Source organism: Ornithodoros turicata, chromosome 6 (assembly GCF_037126465.1).
Source record: "Ornithodoros turicata isolate Travis chromosome 6, ASM3712646v1, whole genome shotgun sequence".
NCBI lineage: Eukaryota > Metazoa > Arthropoda > Arachnida > Ixodida > Argasidae > Ornithodoros > Ornithodoros turicata.
In genome coordinates this window covers 72628175-72646908 of record NC_088206.1, presented here as the reverse complement: position 1 = coordinate 72646908, position 18734 = coordinate 72628175, and the positions used below count along the sequence as shown (strand labels likewise).

Below are 18734 nucleotides of genomic sequence, written 5' to 3'. Positions count from 1 at the left end.
TGAAAAGTGCAGAGCAGAGCAGCCTTTTCAGTGCTCAAGTACTAATTTCAGCCCTGCACTGCAATAGACTTCGAAAGCTCGACGTTCGTTAATTAGATTTGGCTCATCGTGTTCGCATGGCATTCAGAGGTCCTAGTGAGCATGCATACTATTGAGAGTTCATTTATTGGATTAAAGAGGTCGTTAATTCCAGCACGGAAGCGGTCAGTGTCTGAAAATTTAACCCGAGCGGATGTGCACGTATCACGGCAGCAGCAGCAAAAGTTGGGCCGAAGGCTAACACAGAAACGAGCTTCAAAATAGCCATTTGCAAGCTTGCATCTACATAGTCAAGTGTACGGCTGACCTGAGCATAAAGCCGAACCGGAACCGGAACCCAAAATCGAGAAAGAACCGTTTCTTTTTGTTTTTTTTTACGGAGCCAAACCGGGACTGAACCGTTTAGAATATTTCGGGTACAGTTTCAAAACCGGTTTCTAAGAATCACGAGTGCGAGATTGACTGTTTTTCGTCTTACCTTTCCTTAAGTGCCCCAACACTGCTCCAAAAGTGACCGGTTCACGCGACATGCAACCGGTTCACGCAACCGGAATCTCCTATACGAGCGAAAATGCATAGCTGGACGCCCGCATCAACGGAGACAACATCGAACAACTGTACTCTATAGCTTCGTTTTCCTGTGGACAAGCATCCTTGTCACAGCTTTGCAATGAACCGGTCTGGAACTGGTTAGAGCATATTGAACCGGAACCAAACCGTTAATGCCTGGACCCGAACCCGAACCGAAAAAAATTTCGGTTTGGTGCTCTGCGGCTGACAAACTAAACAGGGCGAGGAAGAATGACGAGAGCTGCTTGGGAGCAGAAGGGTCAGCCCACAATTTCTCCTCACCCTCCTTCGGTAAGTGTCGTCTGCTTCAAACACTGGAAGTCTCTGCAGCAACATGTATTGTGGGTTGTTTTCGCATAGTAGTGACAGAGTGGCTAAGTTTCTTCACCCTATCTCTAAAATTATCTTCGAATAATGCGACACCCCAGGGAAAAAAATTGGGACTCCACCATACTATGACATCAGATTCTACTTGTTATCTCAACGCCCCATGCATATATTTACGCACTATTAGCTCAGTGCACCGTGCAAGCCAAACAACGGTTATACGAGCAAGCGTAACATCATGCAAAGCATCCCATTGTGCAAAGCACCAGAAGCACCCACAGCTTGTGTCGTACAATGCCAGAACATCAAATCACAATCATCAACGTAACCAGCAAAAACAAAGGGGGAAGAAGAAACATCGACTCACCTCATGAGTACAGAAGAATTCCGACCTTGTCAGGGCATCTTGCAACAACCTTAGCCGCTGCAAGTACTTGCCCTGAGAGACAGAAAGGAAGTTAGTTCAATCACGTTGTTGGATCAGCCAACCGGACAAGGCACTTACAATGGCTTCGTGAAAGCCTTCCGTAAACACTGCGAAGGCCTTCTTCACCTGCTCTCTCGTCTTTGTGGTTTTGAAGTCTTTCGTCGAAGTACCGTCGGGGTTCTGAAAGGGAAGTTCAATGGAGCACATAAATAGGCATAAAAAATGTGTAAAGCACCTTACAACAATCTAACTGAAAAAAAAAAGAGGAAGCTCTACACAGATTACAGTCACGAACTGACCTCCTAACACGGCTGTGATAAGATAATCTGAAATAAAATACCTAATAATATACACACAACCAACATCCCCACGGAATATTCTATCAGTAGAAAAAAAAAGGGGTGGCAAAGCAAGTCTGCCGGTCTTCATGTTTTTTTTCCTCATTGTTTTTTTTTTTTTCCCCATCGAGGATATAAGCGTAAAAATCCTGCCGCGCAACAACAGTACTAATAACTAAACTTTCTTTTTACTTATATGAGACAAAGTGACAAACCTACTTCTGCAGGAACACTGTGGCACAAACGTTGTACTCTACTCTCTTGATGCTCATTAATTCCAGTGCCACGGGAAAACGTAGCATAACGAACCAAACACTCGCGCACCTTCATGCCCTCGATGCGAAAGCCTAGACTGGCAGTTGAGCTGATGGTTTCCCTCCAGATCATGTAACGAGGTTTCGTGACAGCTTTCAGGTCACGTTCCTCCAGGGTTGGCTCCTCTGGATCAACGGCTACCATTTTCTCGTACATGTCCTGCGGAACGACGTAAAGAGAAGGAAACCATTTTTAAAGTAAGTGTCAAACGTGTCTACACAAAGTGCCCTTCAGATTCTTGTCCCACAGAGAAAATCGCAAACACGCGTTCTTAATGCACTTAATTGGGGCTTCACTAACAGTATGTCGAAATGTCTGCCGTGTTGGAACGTGATGTACCTTGCGTAGCTTAGGCTTCTCTCTTGCCTTGGCCAGTTCTTCTTCGAGGTATGTCCTGAGGCCAACCTTGACATCCATGACGCAGGGACCCTGGAACCCCGCCAATAGGTCCTCCAGTTCAAGGTACACTGCGCGGAGGAACATATCGTCAGCCACTGCCGAAGCAACCGTTTGCACCATACATGGGATGCATGTTGGAATTTTCCAGGTGCTTGAGTAACGAATGACATTTGAAGTGTTCATTGGTCAACTCAGCGAGATCAGGGTGCTTGCTTTTAAGGTTCACACTGCTTCACAAGTACAAAGACAGAAGAAGAAAGTGCAAAATTGATCTGCACATGAGACAGAAAGTGGGAACATCTCATTTGAGTGTTAAAAAACAAAGAGAAAGAAAAAAACACTGCTCCAGCTCTCGTCCCAGGTCTTACAAAAAAAAAAAAAAAGATACTTGCTCAGTATTTCCTAGAAACATTGCACAAATATTTATATGCTGCCATTTCCTGTTGACTGACACTTTTTTTAAAATAAACAAATAAAATTATAAATCATCATAAAGAACCAGATGTACTACACCCGTATTTCTTCTGGGAAAAACATTACACGGTGACAGGAAATTCCTCACCAACCAAAGACGAAGTGTGCCTTGTACAATTTATTTCTTGCAATCACGCATTATAGCTTTCTTAACATTTCCTGCAGCATGTGCTGAAAAACACTTAAAGGACCATGGAAGTGACCCCAACAATATTTTTCATTTTTCACTGCGGCGCGTTCAGCAATGAATAAAACGCGCTTTGGTGGCACTACCTCGAAGGATTTCTAGCTATTGCGCGTGTCTGAGGGTATTACATTACCAGGGTGTCTACCAAATTGCAGCCTTCAAATTCCCTGAACTATTTCGAGCAAATTCCCTAAACAAAAAAGAGAACTTGGTGCTTACCGCTACGTCTTGATACAGATCCCTCATAAAACAGATCATCTAGTATTAATGAGGCTGCCCTACTTTTCCGACTCAGAGCTTGTCGTATTGGCGAATTGCTGTAAGCGCGGCAACGTTGCTGCGGCATGGCTGTTCAACTACTGATAGGCACTCGCGATTCGCTGTGCATCATCACGGCACTTGTCTGTGATTTTCCCTGACTTAAGCTGCTTTTTGGCAAATTCCCTATTGCTTAGGGAATTTGGGGAATGTAACCCGTCCCTGACTTTTCCAGTCGAATCAAAATTCCCTGACAATTCCCGGTTTTCCAGGTTGGCAGACACCCCGATTACGAAATTATTGGTGATCTGGCCTGGGAGGAGTCTCCAGAAAAAAGAATGAACAAAATGTACGGGTAAAACAATCTGAGCTTAGCTACGCTATCTTTGGCATGCGATGATCCAGGAGACAGGTTGTGTTTGTAGGCTGCAACACCTTCTACGAGCACTGGACAATAGCTAATGTTATCTCGCATACCTCCCTGTCATGTGCAATACAGATTCAGATAAGTGGAACAGGATATGCTTTGATATGGACAGGGTTAATCCACTTTACCCCGCGCACATATAGAACCCCTAGAGAGAAACGTTTGAAAGCTGTTTTCTTATAAACAAGTTGAACCAACATGTACTGCAACATGATGGTGACTGCATTTATAGAAAAGGCAGAGAAAAATAACGTAGCTATTTTAAAAAGAAAAGCAACCAGAGGTGTCAGTCCACTACGATCCACAGAGTTTTGTGGGTTTCCAGAGCATGTTGCGACCCAATACACTATTGGGTCACTGCTACCCATAAATACAGAAATTTAATTATAACAATGTTGATAATAGAACAGTGCCAAAAGTGTGGAGAAACACCGATGGAGTTGCAAGGTTTGGTTGGGTTAGGTTAGGTTGGGTTGGGTTTAGGTTGCAAGTTACCATGATAACCAATGTCTAAAAAAGTTATGTTTTTTAGCCTTTTTTCTGTTTTTTTGTTCAGGGGAAGATAACTTTCTTTTTTTTAACACTTTAATAGCACTGAACAGAGCGAAAAACCGAGTACCTGCCCCATCTTCCATCTCGACGCTGCCCTTGAATGCCGGCACATACTCTCGCAGGTGGTCGTCCTTCATGAGGTGCTTGAGACACGTCTCTTCCCTGCCAGACAGTTTCTTGAGGACCGTTCCGTGAGTCCCAGATCGAAAATTCCCTGAAGAAAGAAATTATTGTTCAAAAGTTGTCAGAAAGAATGGCTTCTAATCAAGTAACCACAGGGTTCTTCCGTTTTCAGGTTTCGTGATTTCTAAAATTCAGGAGGGGAAAATCGGGTGCTATTTAAACACGAGAATTCGGGGAAAAATCGGGTGCCATGATCTCTGTTTTATATGTAACCGGGGAATTTAAGGGTGAAAAAAAAAGACATATGAAACAAGCCACTGCTATGACACTGGGATGAGAAACAGTAACCTTTATATTTCCGCTCGGAACTGGGGCAGTGAATGACTGCAGTATTCAAACACTTGCCCGAGCTCCACAAAAGCTCATCTTTGACTCCTGCAGGAGGGAGTCATAAAAGGAGGGCAAATAGGTTTTCACAAATAGCTCTCTCTCCTGTCATTATGATACACTTTTCCGACGGTTTACAGAGAAGGACACGTTGAAGGACCCCAAGGATTTCGGGTAGATATCGGGTTTTACCCGAAATCTTGAAAATTTGTTTGGGGGAAGTATCGTGAAAAATCGGGTTTAACCCAAAAACAAAGAACCCTAAGTAACCATAGTTTGTCGCAGGAACAGAAAAAGCCTGTTGTGTGTAATATATTGCTGGAAAGTGGGTGAAGATAGGCAAAGAATGAACTCAGAATGCTTAAAAACATGCCTGAACTCAATGAGACACATAATTCCCACCACCGGACCTTGTCTGAATTTGGACATGCTCTAAAGATCTCAAGTTATTGTGAAGTAGAAAGGCCCGAGGCCCATGTCATACCGACATCTCCTAATGGGGTGCTTGCTTCGTGCAAATATATATCAAAACAAAACTATTTACGGAGGAAAGCTTCGAAACCCAAATATTTTCGTAAGGCTTCTACTTGTTCCCCTAACGAGGGTTGCGATGCAACACACGAAGAATAACACCTCCTTCAATTTACCTTGATGGCCAGCAAGCTGTATCCATGGATACTTCTGTTTCCTGTAGGTCTGGACGAACGGGGACCAGTGAACGACATTGCGAAGTTTCCTCCATGCAGAGGGCTGGAAGCAGAAACCAAATACGAATATGTATTGCACGTTCCCCAAACTGACATAGTACAACAGACACAGGGAAATGCTACACGTTCAAACCAATGCCTGGAAAGTATGGGGAAATTGGCGGGATGAAGGGGGGCAACTGCAACGGCGAACAAATGCGAACGCTCCGTTACGGAAGGTAAAAAAAAGCTCACAAATGCAGTCTGCTTCTTTCGACCGCCGTAAATTGTCTCAAATTCACGGTACTACAACGTTTTCTAGCTCTCTGAAAGAACTAACCCGTCCGCGCCGACTGCCGGTTAATCTCCTGTTGAAGCAACATCGTTGCTGCGAGCACGAATTCGGACATTGCTGGATGATATGAATTGTCTTGCTCATTGTTACGCAGCTGGGACAAGAACAAACGTCAACCTTTTGTTTTACTTTTACTACCCCGACGTTTGCAACAGGGAGTAGGCCACGAATTGCAGATGAAAGGTAGCAGAAACGAAAAACGCGGGACACACAAAAAAAAAAGAGAACGAAAGGAGCGCCCTCTATCTATGCTCTGCTCCCGTTCTGCGCGGTTTTAAGCGTTTTGGGTTTTGTCACGGGAAAAAAATTATTTCGGGTATGGGTTTTCGCGGCAGACAGCAAAATTTAAAAAACAATGGTGATAATTACGACTGTACGCAGGAGTGCTGCTACACCTGTTATGAAAGCAAGTTTCGATAGTGTGTGCACGTGACCAAATAACTTGTTTTCCTTGCGCCACTGTAGTGCAGCAGTTTCGCTTTCGATTTGGTATTTTTCAGCTGTCTGAAAAATGTACTTTGTGTTCCCCGTGCGTACCTCTCACGTGGAACTTGTTTAAAGGACGTATTACAGTTCTATTCCGCAGAACTGCACGAGACCGTTAAATTAGCAAGGTGCTGGCCACTGATCTCTACAGTATATGGCTGGATCGCGCATAGGATGCGCCAGAGCGTGGTCACCGGCCGCCATATTGGTGCGCCCAACGCCTCCTGTCGTCTGCATTTAGTTCAAGCGGGGCTGCCAGCGTTTTTTAAAATTTCCTTTAAATTCGAGGGCATGCCATGCCAGCTTGTTGCAGTTTTGGGTGCACTTCACGCACGGGCAGAGAAAGGGGGATAACTTTTCGCAGGTAAGCTCTTCATTTTGAGGAAAACTCGTGTTTATTCGTATTGCATGCATCTGAAAAACTCGGACTTGCTTGCACTGCTACTTCGCTGGTGCTATTAAGTACTAAGAAATTATGTTTGGCTGCTCTTGTAAATCTCAGAACCACGTACAGATCAGTGGTGCTGGTACTATGGTGAAACCATACTGCTGCGCAGCACGTGCGTACAACCGGAAAGGCTTGCGCGCGTTATGATGCATTAAGTGTCACGTGACAGGTCGCACGTGTTTCCCGTCAACCTCTCGTGCACACGTGCCGGATGCGAAGCCTGAAAAGGTTTCCGAGGACGCACACGCGGGGATTAAATGCACGCCGTCCAACTTTGGCGCGGGCGTTTCCGTCGAAAAAATACCGGGTGTTGTCATTTTAATTATCATTTGTTTTCACGGTGCACAAGTCAACCCAATTTTATCGATGCGCGAATAAAACTGCAATACGTTTTCGCTATCTCACAGCTCCAACAGCTTAAATGTTTCAAGATACAACTTGATGTACCAGCACTCTGTAGAGAGCTCCCACGTTTGTTCGGATGTAGTCAGTAATGCGCAAGTAATGAAGGCGTAAGGCCTTCCCCGGAATATTCCGGTAGAGTTCCCCTTGCAGTCGGCCATGTACGCATGCTTAACCTCCTCTCCCCTCGTGCTGTCCTCTCAGTACCTATCAATCCGTGCCAGTGCACTGCGCGTATCCGCAGTCGCCATAATAATATTAATTAATCAATATCCGTAAGCTGCGATGCCTCGCAAAGCGAGACAACGAAGAGCATATAATGCCGCCACGGAAGACAGACTGTAAGCAACAAAATTGAATTACAAATAATTGACCGCGGGTTTTTGTCGGAACACTCCGCATCGTGCTTTTCTATCCAACATCCTCCGGTGCGTACCGCAACCTTTTACCTTTCGCGTGGAGCATCCAAGGTTACATCTTCCCACTTTCGTAACTGAAAACAAGTTCTCCTTTTACGCGTGCATAGCTAATAATCTTGAAGCACGTAGGAGTGCTGTATACTACAACGCGTCTCTTAACTACGTGTATTGTATCGGTCGTAGTGTACCGTGTATGGCAGCCGAAAATGTCAAGGCGATGCGCGCAATTACAGCGTCTGTTTGGCCTTCTGCCCAATGTGCATTCCAACAAAAAGGTCAAGTCGAGGAAAACCGAGTGTCGGCCTTACGTCATATATGGCATTTTCGACGCGCTCTTTGTTTTCACGAAATTTTGCGATGCTGCATTACGAGCCTTCTGGCGGGAAGGCTCTAAATTGAATTAATCACCTTTTTTGCAAAACAAGTACGAGTAATGTAAAGGCAAGCTTCAGAGTTGTTTTACTTTTCGACGAGCAAACTTTCCAAAAACTTTCCTCTTTCTGTCGTAATAAAAAAATAAATAAAAAGTGTCGTAATAAATAAACGACCCACCGACAGCAAGAACAGGGAAAGTAGTAAATAAACACTACATTTCAAAAAGCAGCTTTGTACGGCTGGAACTTATTTGCTGCTTTTCTTTTTCCTGGTGTCCGCGGATGATTTGTTTACTTTTACTTATCTTGCTTCGACCGCCCATCTTTTTAACGCGCACAAGCACGTATCTACGTTTAAACAAACTGCGGCTCGTCGCACCATCTAGGGGGAAAAGGAGAAAATAAATTTGAAACTGCGCACAGAAGAGTTAATTCGCCAGAGTTAATTCGCACGAAGCGTTAATTCGTGACTTTCGCGTGTGTAAGAAGACGATGACGATGAAGGGGGGGGGGGGCGACAACGATCCAGCGACCACAGAGGTACACGCTCGACAATAAAGCTAATACGAAGGCAGTTTGGCCGCGTACGGTACCAATGTGGGAGTGGTAAGCACTTTATAGGCGTTCTCCGAAAGAACTCTTCAGCACACGCGAGTTCTTCACGAAGAACTGTTTCGATGTTCTCCTGTTCCCTCGTATACGAGGGAACATGGCATTAACGGAGAGAGCTTGTCTCCACATAATGTGCTTTGCGATAGTGGAACATTTTTGTTCGGGGTAATATTACGTTGGTCAGTCTCTACAAGAGGGTAGAAGGAGTTTGTCACTACTACGTTCGGACGACAGTAACGAGTGTGCGTAACAAGTCCGATAAAATATTGCGGAAGATCAACATGAAAGGACCCTTTCAATGTATTTTATTACACACCCCGCCTGTCTCTGGTCCTGAATTCGGCTATAAGCAGAGCTTCATCACCTAAACTAAATAAGCTAAACTCGAGCAAAACACACGTAAAGTTAAAGCTATGTACATCGACGACATACGTCACAATACACGTTTTACTTTGTTATTGAGCACCTGTCAAACGCTATATATAGACCGCCCGTACGAACAGGAGAAGTCAAATGACGTCACGACCGACGTAAACGCGCGCACATTGTCACAGCTGGCATTGGCGAGCAGAAAAGCAGCTGTTCTATCCTGTCAAAACAGGTCATGCATCACTGTCGGCAGAAAAAGAAAGTCGACTACTCTGTGCAGATGAAATATACACTACTCGTGTTCTGTATACACAGCTTGAAGATCTTGGGGTGTTGAAGGACGTAGGTTGGTCCTCGGAGCACGTTTACAAGACTGCACCCGTCGACTGGTGCCGACGTTTGGGTAATGCCGCACAGTGAGATACACATTATTCCGGATAACTTGGTAATTTTCCTAGGAATTACGATGTGTATAGGACTTCGGTCGTCGCTAAAAAGGCGATTCATTAGTATATTACGCCACATTACCGCCAGTAATGGGGTAGAGTATCGCCCCTGACAATGAAACTCCCCAGTGATCATCATTAAAATAAAGTTGTTTTCGAGGAATTAGATTTTTCTGTGAAAGTATTTATATCTATATCTCATCATAGCAGTAGATGAAGAAGACACTGTTGCCAGCAGTCTCCGACACAAGCAGCTGCCGAGTTGAAAGGCCTCACTGGATCGCTCGACTTTCGAAAGTCGAGCGATCCAGTGAGGCCTTTCAACTCGGCAGCTGCTGGTGTCGGAGACTGCTGGCAACAGTGTCTTCCTGTGCCATTTGTGGGCACAGTTCCCTTAGAAGTCGGCCCAGGAGGCACATTCCCCAGGGCGTCAGTCGTGACGTTGCCCACCTCTGAGGCCGGCAACGGCGTGCCCTTTCACCATTACCACCCCCACCACCAGTGGCATCATATACAGACAAACCGCTCCTATGAGCGCATTATTTTATTTATCTAACGAAAAATTGGGGTTTTGTTTCTTCTAGAAGTCTGCAACTTCCTGAAACATCATCAGCAAGTTTTCCCACGAATCGATGGCCTGATGCTTGAGATGCTCGACGAAGGCAAGGGCAAAAAAAGTTGACTGTCACGTCACGCCAGCTGAAATGCTGGCTATAAAAATTCAGTTTTAAATACAGTAATTGGTCGCAAATTGTACGGAAATATTTTGACTCAAGCGCATTATTCCTTGGGCATTATGCGATAACGTTCGTTCCGTTTCGTTTCCCCTTTGCGAAATGGTGCCAACAGAAACGTCCCGGCGCCAACTTGGCTGAAGTATATTGTAATGTACGCAAATATTATGTCGGTGTTGAGCCTGTCTGCCACGCGTATAACACTAACACTGTCTGGTCTTCTTTCCAAATCAAAAGACAGGAAGCGGTGGTTCGCGTCGGTCATCGAACATGTTTACGACGGAAGGACAATGACAGAAACGTACGTTATTCGTCCGTATTTACACGGGCAACACATTCATGTCTTCGGGTTATACATGATTTTCTTTTTGTTTCGTTTAGATATTTAAAAAAAAAAGCTGCGAGAGCAGCACTGACGTCATTTTTGCATGCCGGTCATGCGGACATCCCGTGGGAAAGCGCGCGTTACTAGCGGGACGACTAATTACCTAAAATTCGTTAATTAACTTTTTGATCGGATGTTTTCGATGAAATGCGAGGCAACAGAATTCGAGACAATCGTTATTTGGATTCACTTTTTTTTTTTTTTAATCCTGAAACTGTAGCGCGTATTTTAAGATATAACGAGAGGATAGAGAGGTAGCAAGCGAGCTGGTGGTATAGATCCATAACTTAAAAACCCGAGACTAGGGGACCTTGTCTGTGTTTGTCGTTTTTTTGTCCCCTAGTCTCGGGTTTTTAAGTTATGGTTGAGATATAAATTGCAAAATTATGATATGCACATGAGCCGAAACCAGAACTACGCACCCCTCGAGCGCAGAAACGGCACGACTGTCGGGTTATCGGGGCAGGAAAGCGGTCTTTTCCGGGCATCAGATCAGCGCCTACTCCAATCAGCTCTATCGCTACAAAACACGTGAGTCTCGGACGCAAATGTCTGTCGCTCCTTTTGCGCTCGAGAAGCGCGTGGTTTCGGTTTCGACTCACCTGCACGGAAAAGTTTGGCGGTTTATATCTCAAGGTACGTGTTTATTACAGGATATTATTTTTAAAGATGGTGCGTTTAAATAATGGCTCGCCCCAATTCTGTTATCTCGCTCCCCGAAAACCTGTAATTAATTAGTTAATTAGTCGTCCAGTAGCTGCGTACGTCTTTTTATACGTCAGTTTTATTATTAAAAATTCTGTGCAGTATTAAAAAAGCGCCCTGTATACGTTACACTAGTACTGTACTTACACTCATTTTCTTTTTCATTCTGGAGTTTTTTCACGCAGTACCACTATCAAGAGTCGCAGCGCGTGTGTACTCCGAGATAACGTAAGATTTACAACCAAGGAGGTGTATCTTCGCCAGCATTATTACCGAGTGATCTGTCTGTCGGTGTGGTATAGCATGTTACTCAAAGCGAAGAGATGCCTCCTGAGCCTACTCTTTTCTTGCAGCTCAGTCTTGGGTAAGTTACTTCTAAAAAGTAACTGAATCTAAAAAGTAACTTTCTTGGTTAAGCAACTAAGTTACAGTTATAGTTACTTCCTCGGTCAAGTAACTGGTTATAGTTACAGTGACTGAGAGAAAGTAACTTAGTTACATTACAGTTACTTTTTATAAAAATGACCATGAGAGGGTGATACAATCGTTAAAAACATACATTTATTTACATTTACTTAAGTGCGATAAAAGTGTTATTGCACTTAACCAGAAGCTGTATAAGTCAATATGTGGCTCTCCCACAGGGAAAAATACGACAATAGTACGCAAGCAAGGATCGACATTTATTCGAGTAACTAGTTACATTTTGCAATTACATTCACAGCAACAGTAACTAGTTACAGTTAAAAGCTACTTTGCTTCAAATGTAACTAGTTAACCCCAAAAGTAACTAGTTACAGTTACAAGTTAAAAGTAACCTAGTTACTACCCAAGACTGTTGCAGCTTGCGACGAAAACCCCACACAGTAACAGGATTCGAAATCCCGGTCTCCATGCACGTGGAAGGCCAGTTGGGGAAGCAGAAAAGTTATATCAGTTTCTGCACAACGCGTCGCCTCCAATATACTTCGACGTACTCGAGTTTTTCCGCTTTCGTCTCGTGTACATGGATATATATCGATACGTGCGCAAGTTATCCGCGTAACACACCGAAGAATTCAGCGAAAATATAGTCCTCAACGAGAGTGCGCCTAACTATATAACCCGGACCCACTGAAACAGACCCGCAGTAGCTATACCGACAACACCACATCAACCCTTTCCTTTCCTCAGAAAATCTGTTATCCATTTCCCATGTGGGTACAGGTTGGGACAAAAGTTTACGGAACACGCGAGCGGCGTACTTTTTCTTTGGTGCGACACCCTAGCGGCTGCAGGAAGCGGGTGAGTTCACTGTTTCGGAGGGGTGGAAGGGTACGCTGTTAGCGACACACAGCGGTAGCTTCCACTTCCCAAACAACCAGGCGATACCAGAACTACCGCTGTGTCTCTGGCATCGCACGCTTGCACCCCTCCGAAGCAGTGAACTCACCCGCTTCCGCCAGCCGCTAGGGTGTCGTACAGACGAAAAAATACGCCGCTCGCGTGTTCCGTAAACTTTTGTCCCAACCTGTACAAGGATCATCCTCCGGAAAGAGCAGGAACAAGCGCAACGAAGGCGTTCGTGGTAAAAGCCATACTATACACTGCCTTGCGAAGGAGGCTTTACTCGAATACGTAACCGTAAAAATGTCGCACACGGCGGACATTTACATCTTGAAATATGGCAGTCGTCGAAAAAGCCGGACAGCGGCGGGGATAGAACCTCTCATATTGCCGGTCGAGTTGCACTAACCAATCACACTACGCTGGCATTTGCTTTCAGACGACTTACCAAGGGGACTTCGTTCAACTAACGGGGATACCCGTTTCACTTTCTCTCCTACATTTCTTCTCATACACACAAGTACGAGGCAGCGGCATATCTGGTGAACATGATGGAAAGTAGTATGCGTCCTGAAGCTGAAACACAGACACAAACAGACGTGTGTTGTGTTCTTCTGTTGTGTGTTGTTGTTCTGTTTCTTTGTCGTTTTTCTTCTCTTTCGGCATCGAAAATATCCAATCGCGGCATGAAAAAAAAAAAAAAAAAGCACCAGAGACCCCCACCCGTCTATACTTGGAGGGGTAACTGACGTCAGACTTCCCTTCTTTCCACTCACCTTCTTCTTCCTCTTTTCTTCTTCTTCGTCGCCGTCTTCCCGTTCATCCCAATCACTGCTAAGGTCGTCGCTCGAAGTATCCGCGTATTCGGCGCCGCACAAATGTTTCAGCAAGCTGACACGGTACTTGTCGTAACCATTCGTGCCACCGTTGCATCCCGAGAACGTACTCGACGGTTTCACGGCTTTCCGCTGTTCGTGGACGCCGTTGTCTTCGTCCTCCCTGTCCTCGGACGAGCCGAGGATGCGGACGAGCGGTGGACGGTTATTCATATTTGACGTACGCGGTAACATTTGTTCCTGTCAGGTGGACGTGAGCTTGGATCCTGGTTACTCGATGCGCTTCGAAGAGCCTCGGGATTTCGTACCAAAGCTGCAAGCACTGTATAGCCGGAACAACTCAGATACCGAACCTTTCGGGCGACAGTATTTGTCTGTGGCAACCGTAGATAAATGCCCGCAGCGGTGAAAATGTTTCTCTGCGACGTTTGTAGATTCAGGAAGTTCAAGGGGCGACGTTCAAACACCGAGTTGGTGCCGAACCAACCGGGGGGAAAACGCTGTTCAGTTCAGTTCCTCAGACTTCACTGATTGGACAACTGCCTCACGCAGTATGTTTGTACAGAGACGTGGAGGCCTTTAAACTGGATGATCGCCCACGTCGACTTCGCATCTGTTCTTGCGAGGAACACTTTCACTATTGACGTGTGGATTCAGCGCGAACTTCAGTTGCATCTGAGACAAATCGTCTACAAACATTCACAATTCGCTCCAAGCTTGCACGTACGTCGTCAGTAGAGAGACCTTGGAAAAGACCCGAGCGTTTTGTACAGCAAAGACGTTTATAATAATCCGTACGTTAGAGTAAAGAGGCACAGATGTGGAACCGTCACACTGGCTGGTTCTTCGCTCACGAAGCGCAGCGATTTTAATTAATTATACGCTGGAACGAGTCGTCCTTGATGAACGCCAGTCAACCCGCAATATCCGCCGATCGGAGGAACGCAACAATCCAGCCACGTTGCCAAAAATAGGCAGCATAAATTTCCCCTGTCGTAACTCAGCACGTCATGGTTGTCACGATTCTTGCGGCATTCGTACTCCGTTCGAGACGTAGTACTCACAATGACACATCTTCAAAATCTCGGCGTCAGTTTTCCGGCAACAAGTTGACCCCCGCTGTACGCCAATACGGTGTTCAGCGGCGACATCTCACCTATCGCCCTATTCTTCACCACCAACACCAATCTCACCATACTTCGGCGGCGATCACGTTCACGTTTCCTTCTGCGCAACTTGTTTCCACGCACCTTTGGCTTCACCACTACTTGAGTACCGCATAACGACACCAATCGGACATCCTCCACAACGATCACAGAGCCACACCACCGTTAACAAATATTATCCCGCACGACTTTGGACCTCTTCGTGGACCTGGTGAGAACAACGCAAGCCTCACGGTGATGTATTCACGTCGTCGGCGAACATGGTTGCCCGACGACAACGCCCAGCGGTGGCGACCCGCGCAACATGTGCTCTACGCGTAACCCAAAGCCACACTTGCGACACCCGCCGGAGAGGTGCTTTGTTACACGCCGTCCTCTCCCTTTCCCCCTGCTCCATTTGCCGATAAAAACTCCGCTGCAACACACACGGGCTAATCGAGAGAACTGGCAAGAAAATACTGTCGGCCTGCCCGAGGGGGTCGTCCTGCCGGATAGCGCGATATCCAGTGCACGTGGAAAACTACGTCCGTCCCGCGAAGAGGGAATCCCACTATAATGTGAGAGTAGAGACCTTCCATCGAAGCGCCGAGTGTGACGCCACTCTATCGTGTGAGAGGTCGAAAATGAAGAAAAACTGCTTGGTGCGAAAGGGAACTGTTATGACAGTAGCCACTGCGTAAAATACTCATTCAAAAAGCGATGAACTCACAAAGAAAGGGAAAAGAGTGAGGAAAACTTTCAGACCTGGAGGGCACGACGCCGGTTTATAATTACCTGCCTTCTTTTTTTCTTCCCGCGCCTTTCGCTTTCTCTTACACAAGTTTTCCTTTCTTGAAACTTTTAGCGTCCGATGCCAGAAGCACAAACAAGTTAAGCACAAACAAGCAAAACGGTTATTTATCGAGTTATTTACGTAAAGTGCAAAGGCTGAACGCCAATAGTGTCTTGGAATATTTCTAGGTGGCGACGTCACAAATAGGAACCATCGTAATCCCCTCAAGAACGTGGCTTTCGGGCGCGACCTTGTTCGCCCCCTATAGCTTCGAGCGTAGTTCAACTCTACCAAATTGGTGGCGCTGTCGAACACTATGACGTCATTTGTTTACAAACAGGGAGAGGTCTATTAGGAGCCATATTTTATCGCTTGGAAAGCTTCTTCTTCGTCGTCCAAGCAAAAGATGGCCATACCTAGATGTCGTTGCCTCTAGAGTATGGCGGTCTCTATATCTCATTGTCTACGTCAAACATAAGGATCATTCCTTTTCACCCACTACTATGGCAAGCAGTAGAGAACAGCACATTCCCATAGGCATTGAACAAGAGTACATGGTGCGATTAACGAGCATTGCGGAATAACTCCGAACGAATATCGTTACTATAGTGTAACAACTGATAGCCAGTACGATATACAGCGGTTGCGTACTTGAAATTCAAAGTCGGAGCTGGGAATATTACCGGTTGCGGATGACACCTCCTGGACTACACGTACTTGGATGGAGGGTAGAAGACCGGACAGGAAGAACAAAATGGAAGAAGATAGGTAAGCTAGGTGCCATACTTTGAAGATTACAAGCTATGTAGCGAACTACATGATGTTGTTCGCATCAGCGCCAAATCATGCATACCCTCCAGCGACACGGCTATGTCGCCTTACAATATTCGAGCTCTCCACTTTAAACCGTTCACTGTATGTACACAAGTTTGCATCCACCGTGTGTTATAGGCATAATGGAGTAGCCAGTCCGACCTTGTCGCTATTCATATCGCATCACCATCATAATATTCGAGCACCAGGTAATGCCGCAGGAACAACAACGAGAACTTTATTTGACGATGATGATGATGATTGGGGAGTTTCATCGCCAGGGGTGATACTCAATCACATGGCTCGTGGTGATGTGGGAAATGGAATAACGACGCCACAGGAATTCGGATGGGTCAACCACCATTGTTTGTAGGGCAACACATTTACGGGGACCTGTTCTCGTTTCGGTTTCTTTTCTTTTCTTTTCTTTTCAAGCGCACGTCAAAGACGCCTCAGGTGGGCAAAATCATGCAGTCCCCAGACCAGTGGTTTATCCGGAATCCCAAGCATGGTGGGGTGTTGGAAAAAATTGAGGGGGGGGGGGTCAATATTATAGTTACATCATTACAGCTTAACATATCATTACCGACTTACGTCTAAAGCTCAAAATGCAAGCGCACCCCCTGAAGGGCGTACACAGGTGAAAAAGTTAGGGGGGTGTCACTGAACATTTGGGGGGGGGTGTAGGGGGGGGTCTGGATAAATCACTGCCCCAGACCGACCACAGTAGCGTCTCTCATGCTCGGCCACTAATTATTATTATTATTACTTTCAGTTCCACGACGGTATGATCTTATCGGATGTGTCGTTATATGACGCGACTCTCAGATCCCTGTGCATGTGACTGCACCCCCCCCCCCCCACCTCCACACAAAATACGAGCTGCTCTAAGTACCGACAACTTGCTTGTAGCAGGCAAGTATAATTTGGGTCCTCATTGCGAGTCAGGCAATGACTGGTCAATAAATTTCGATTCACGTATAGCACAGCGTTCCTGTTTAACATTCAACGAGGAAGAAGAGGAAGCGAATGAACTGTAGCTATGAACGATGAACGGACGCGGAACGAGATACAGCAGCAACGAGTCTGAGACAAGGAAGTTCCTGTCTATCTATCCATCTATCTTCCTCACTATCTCTTCTATCTATCGTCCTTAACCAGTTTGCCACATTACTTCACACTCTGATTAAGATACGGTGTGCCACATGTTCGTAACACTTTATTGTACACCCAACAGCCCTGGAACATATCATCCACGTGCACTTCGAGAGAAAATAAAATTAAATATGCCGAGTCCAACGGTACAAATGTTAATTGGTACAGTTGGACGGAGATGGCAGCCTCAGATCGCGAGTGATCATTTCAAGATCATCGCATCTACTCATCTCGCTTCGACGAGAAAACTTTCACTTCAAGGTCCGTCGTGTTATTTCTGCCGAAAAAAAGATACGAGAGAGATGGATAAAATCCTCAGTAATACACGTGCCGTTCTCCTCAGGACAGATAAGGTGTGACATGATAAGGGTTTCAACAACTCAGGATTGAAAGATCGTATATCAATCACTGACAGTACCTGTGTCTGCAAGTTGACACGCTGAGACCTAATTCCGAGAGAGTGAGGAGGAGTAAGTGAGGAGGAGAGGGGGAGACGGCGCCTCACTATTTGACCACTGGCTAAATGATTTTTTTTCTTTTTCCTTTTTCTTTACGAGCAAATAATGGTATATGGCTGTCAATGCCGTGAAATAAGCGGTTCTCTCACGAAATCGGCTTTCCTTTTTGATCAGGTAGCGTCGACGGTCGTCGCGTGATGTCGCTCGCATGGCACATTCACCAGACATTCACCTACCTTCAATTCTTCGTGTATTTGTATTCATTCTTCAACCGCGTAAACCATAGAACGCTCAATCGTGTAGGTCACGCGTACAACGAGAGCGCCAAAACTAATGCATTCCGCTCCTGTGGCGAAGGTGTAATTACAGCTAATAAAAGGCGTTTCGTCCGAACGGGTCGACTACATTATTATTAGGAGTGGTCAGTCACCGAACTACGGCTTGTTACTCAACTCGTGTGCCAGGCTGTTCATGGTCCCCTGGACGACTCGTTCGGAGGGTGCCCAAAGCACGCTATGGCTCGCTAACGCTGGTCTACCTAGTTTTTGTTGTTTTGTTTTTAATTCAGTGGTTGCGCCGCGAAGCAACTGTGGCCATGAGCGGTGTACAGACGTGGGCTATATGCCATTTTGCTTTGAAGCATCAATGGCGTCCTCATCATGGAATAACTGCTACAGCTACGAACAAATCTTCAGACAAGAAAAAACTTTCCACAAGCGCGTCATCCACGGAGACCTCATTTCCAAATCACCCCATCTGTCCTTGACCATCGATGCCAACAACTGGCAATGTGTACGAGGCGGGAAATCTCCGTCAAAACGGAACTTCCTGTTTCCGTTCGATCACAAGACTGGGTCTTGATACGACAGCCATTAGAAAGTAAATGCGCAAACCCATTAATCATCCGAGCCTTATATACATCATTCACAAGGTCGCCCATATGACGTCCTAGTTTATGCCGTAG

At 45.7% G+C, this 18734-nt stretch overlaps 1 protein-coding gene across 6 annotated transcripts in view; it reads right to left on the bottom strand.

Annotated features, from left to right (window-relative positions):
* The window catches only part of LOC135397308 (inositol-trisphosphate 3-kinase A-like), a 66530-nt gene that overhangs the window by 2258 nt on the left and 45538 nt on the right, over positions 1–18734 (bottom strand). For 4 of the 6 annotated variants that reach the window (XM_064628790.1, XM_064628793.1, XM_064628792.1 and 1 more), the window contains exons 2-7: positions 5471–5573; positions 4381–4527; positions 2356–2483; positions 2026–2175; positions 1442–1543; positions 1304–1375 (exon numbers count right to left, since the gene is read on the bottom strand). In XM_064628790.1, the coding sequence (XP_064484860.1) occupies positions 1304–1375; positions 1442–1543; positions 2026–2175; positions 2356–2483; positions 4381–4527; positions 5471–5573 (702 nt within the window). Of the gene's footprint in view, positions 1–1303; positions 1376–1441; positions 1544–2025; positions 2176–2355; positions 2484–4380; positions 4528–5470; positions 5574–5849; positions 6089–13346; positions 15073–18734 lie in introns of those variants that run through there. The other 2 variants (XM_064628791.1, XM_064628795.1) reach the window with 2 other exon arrangements.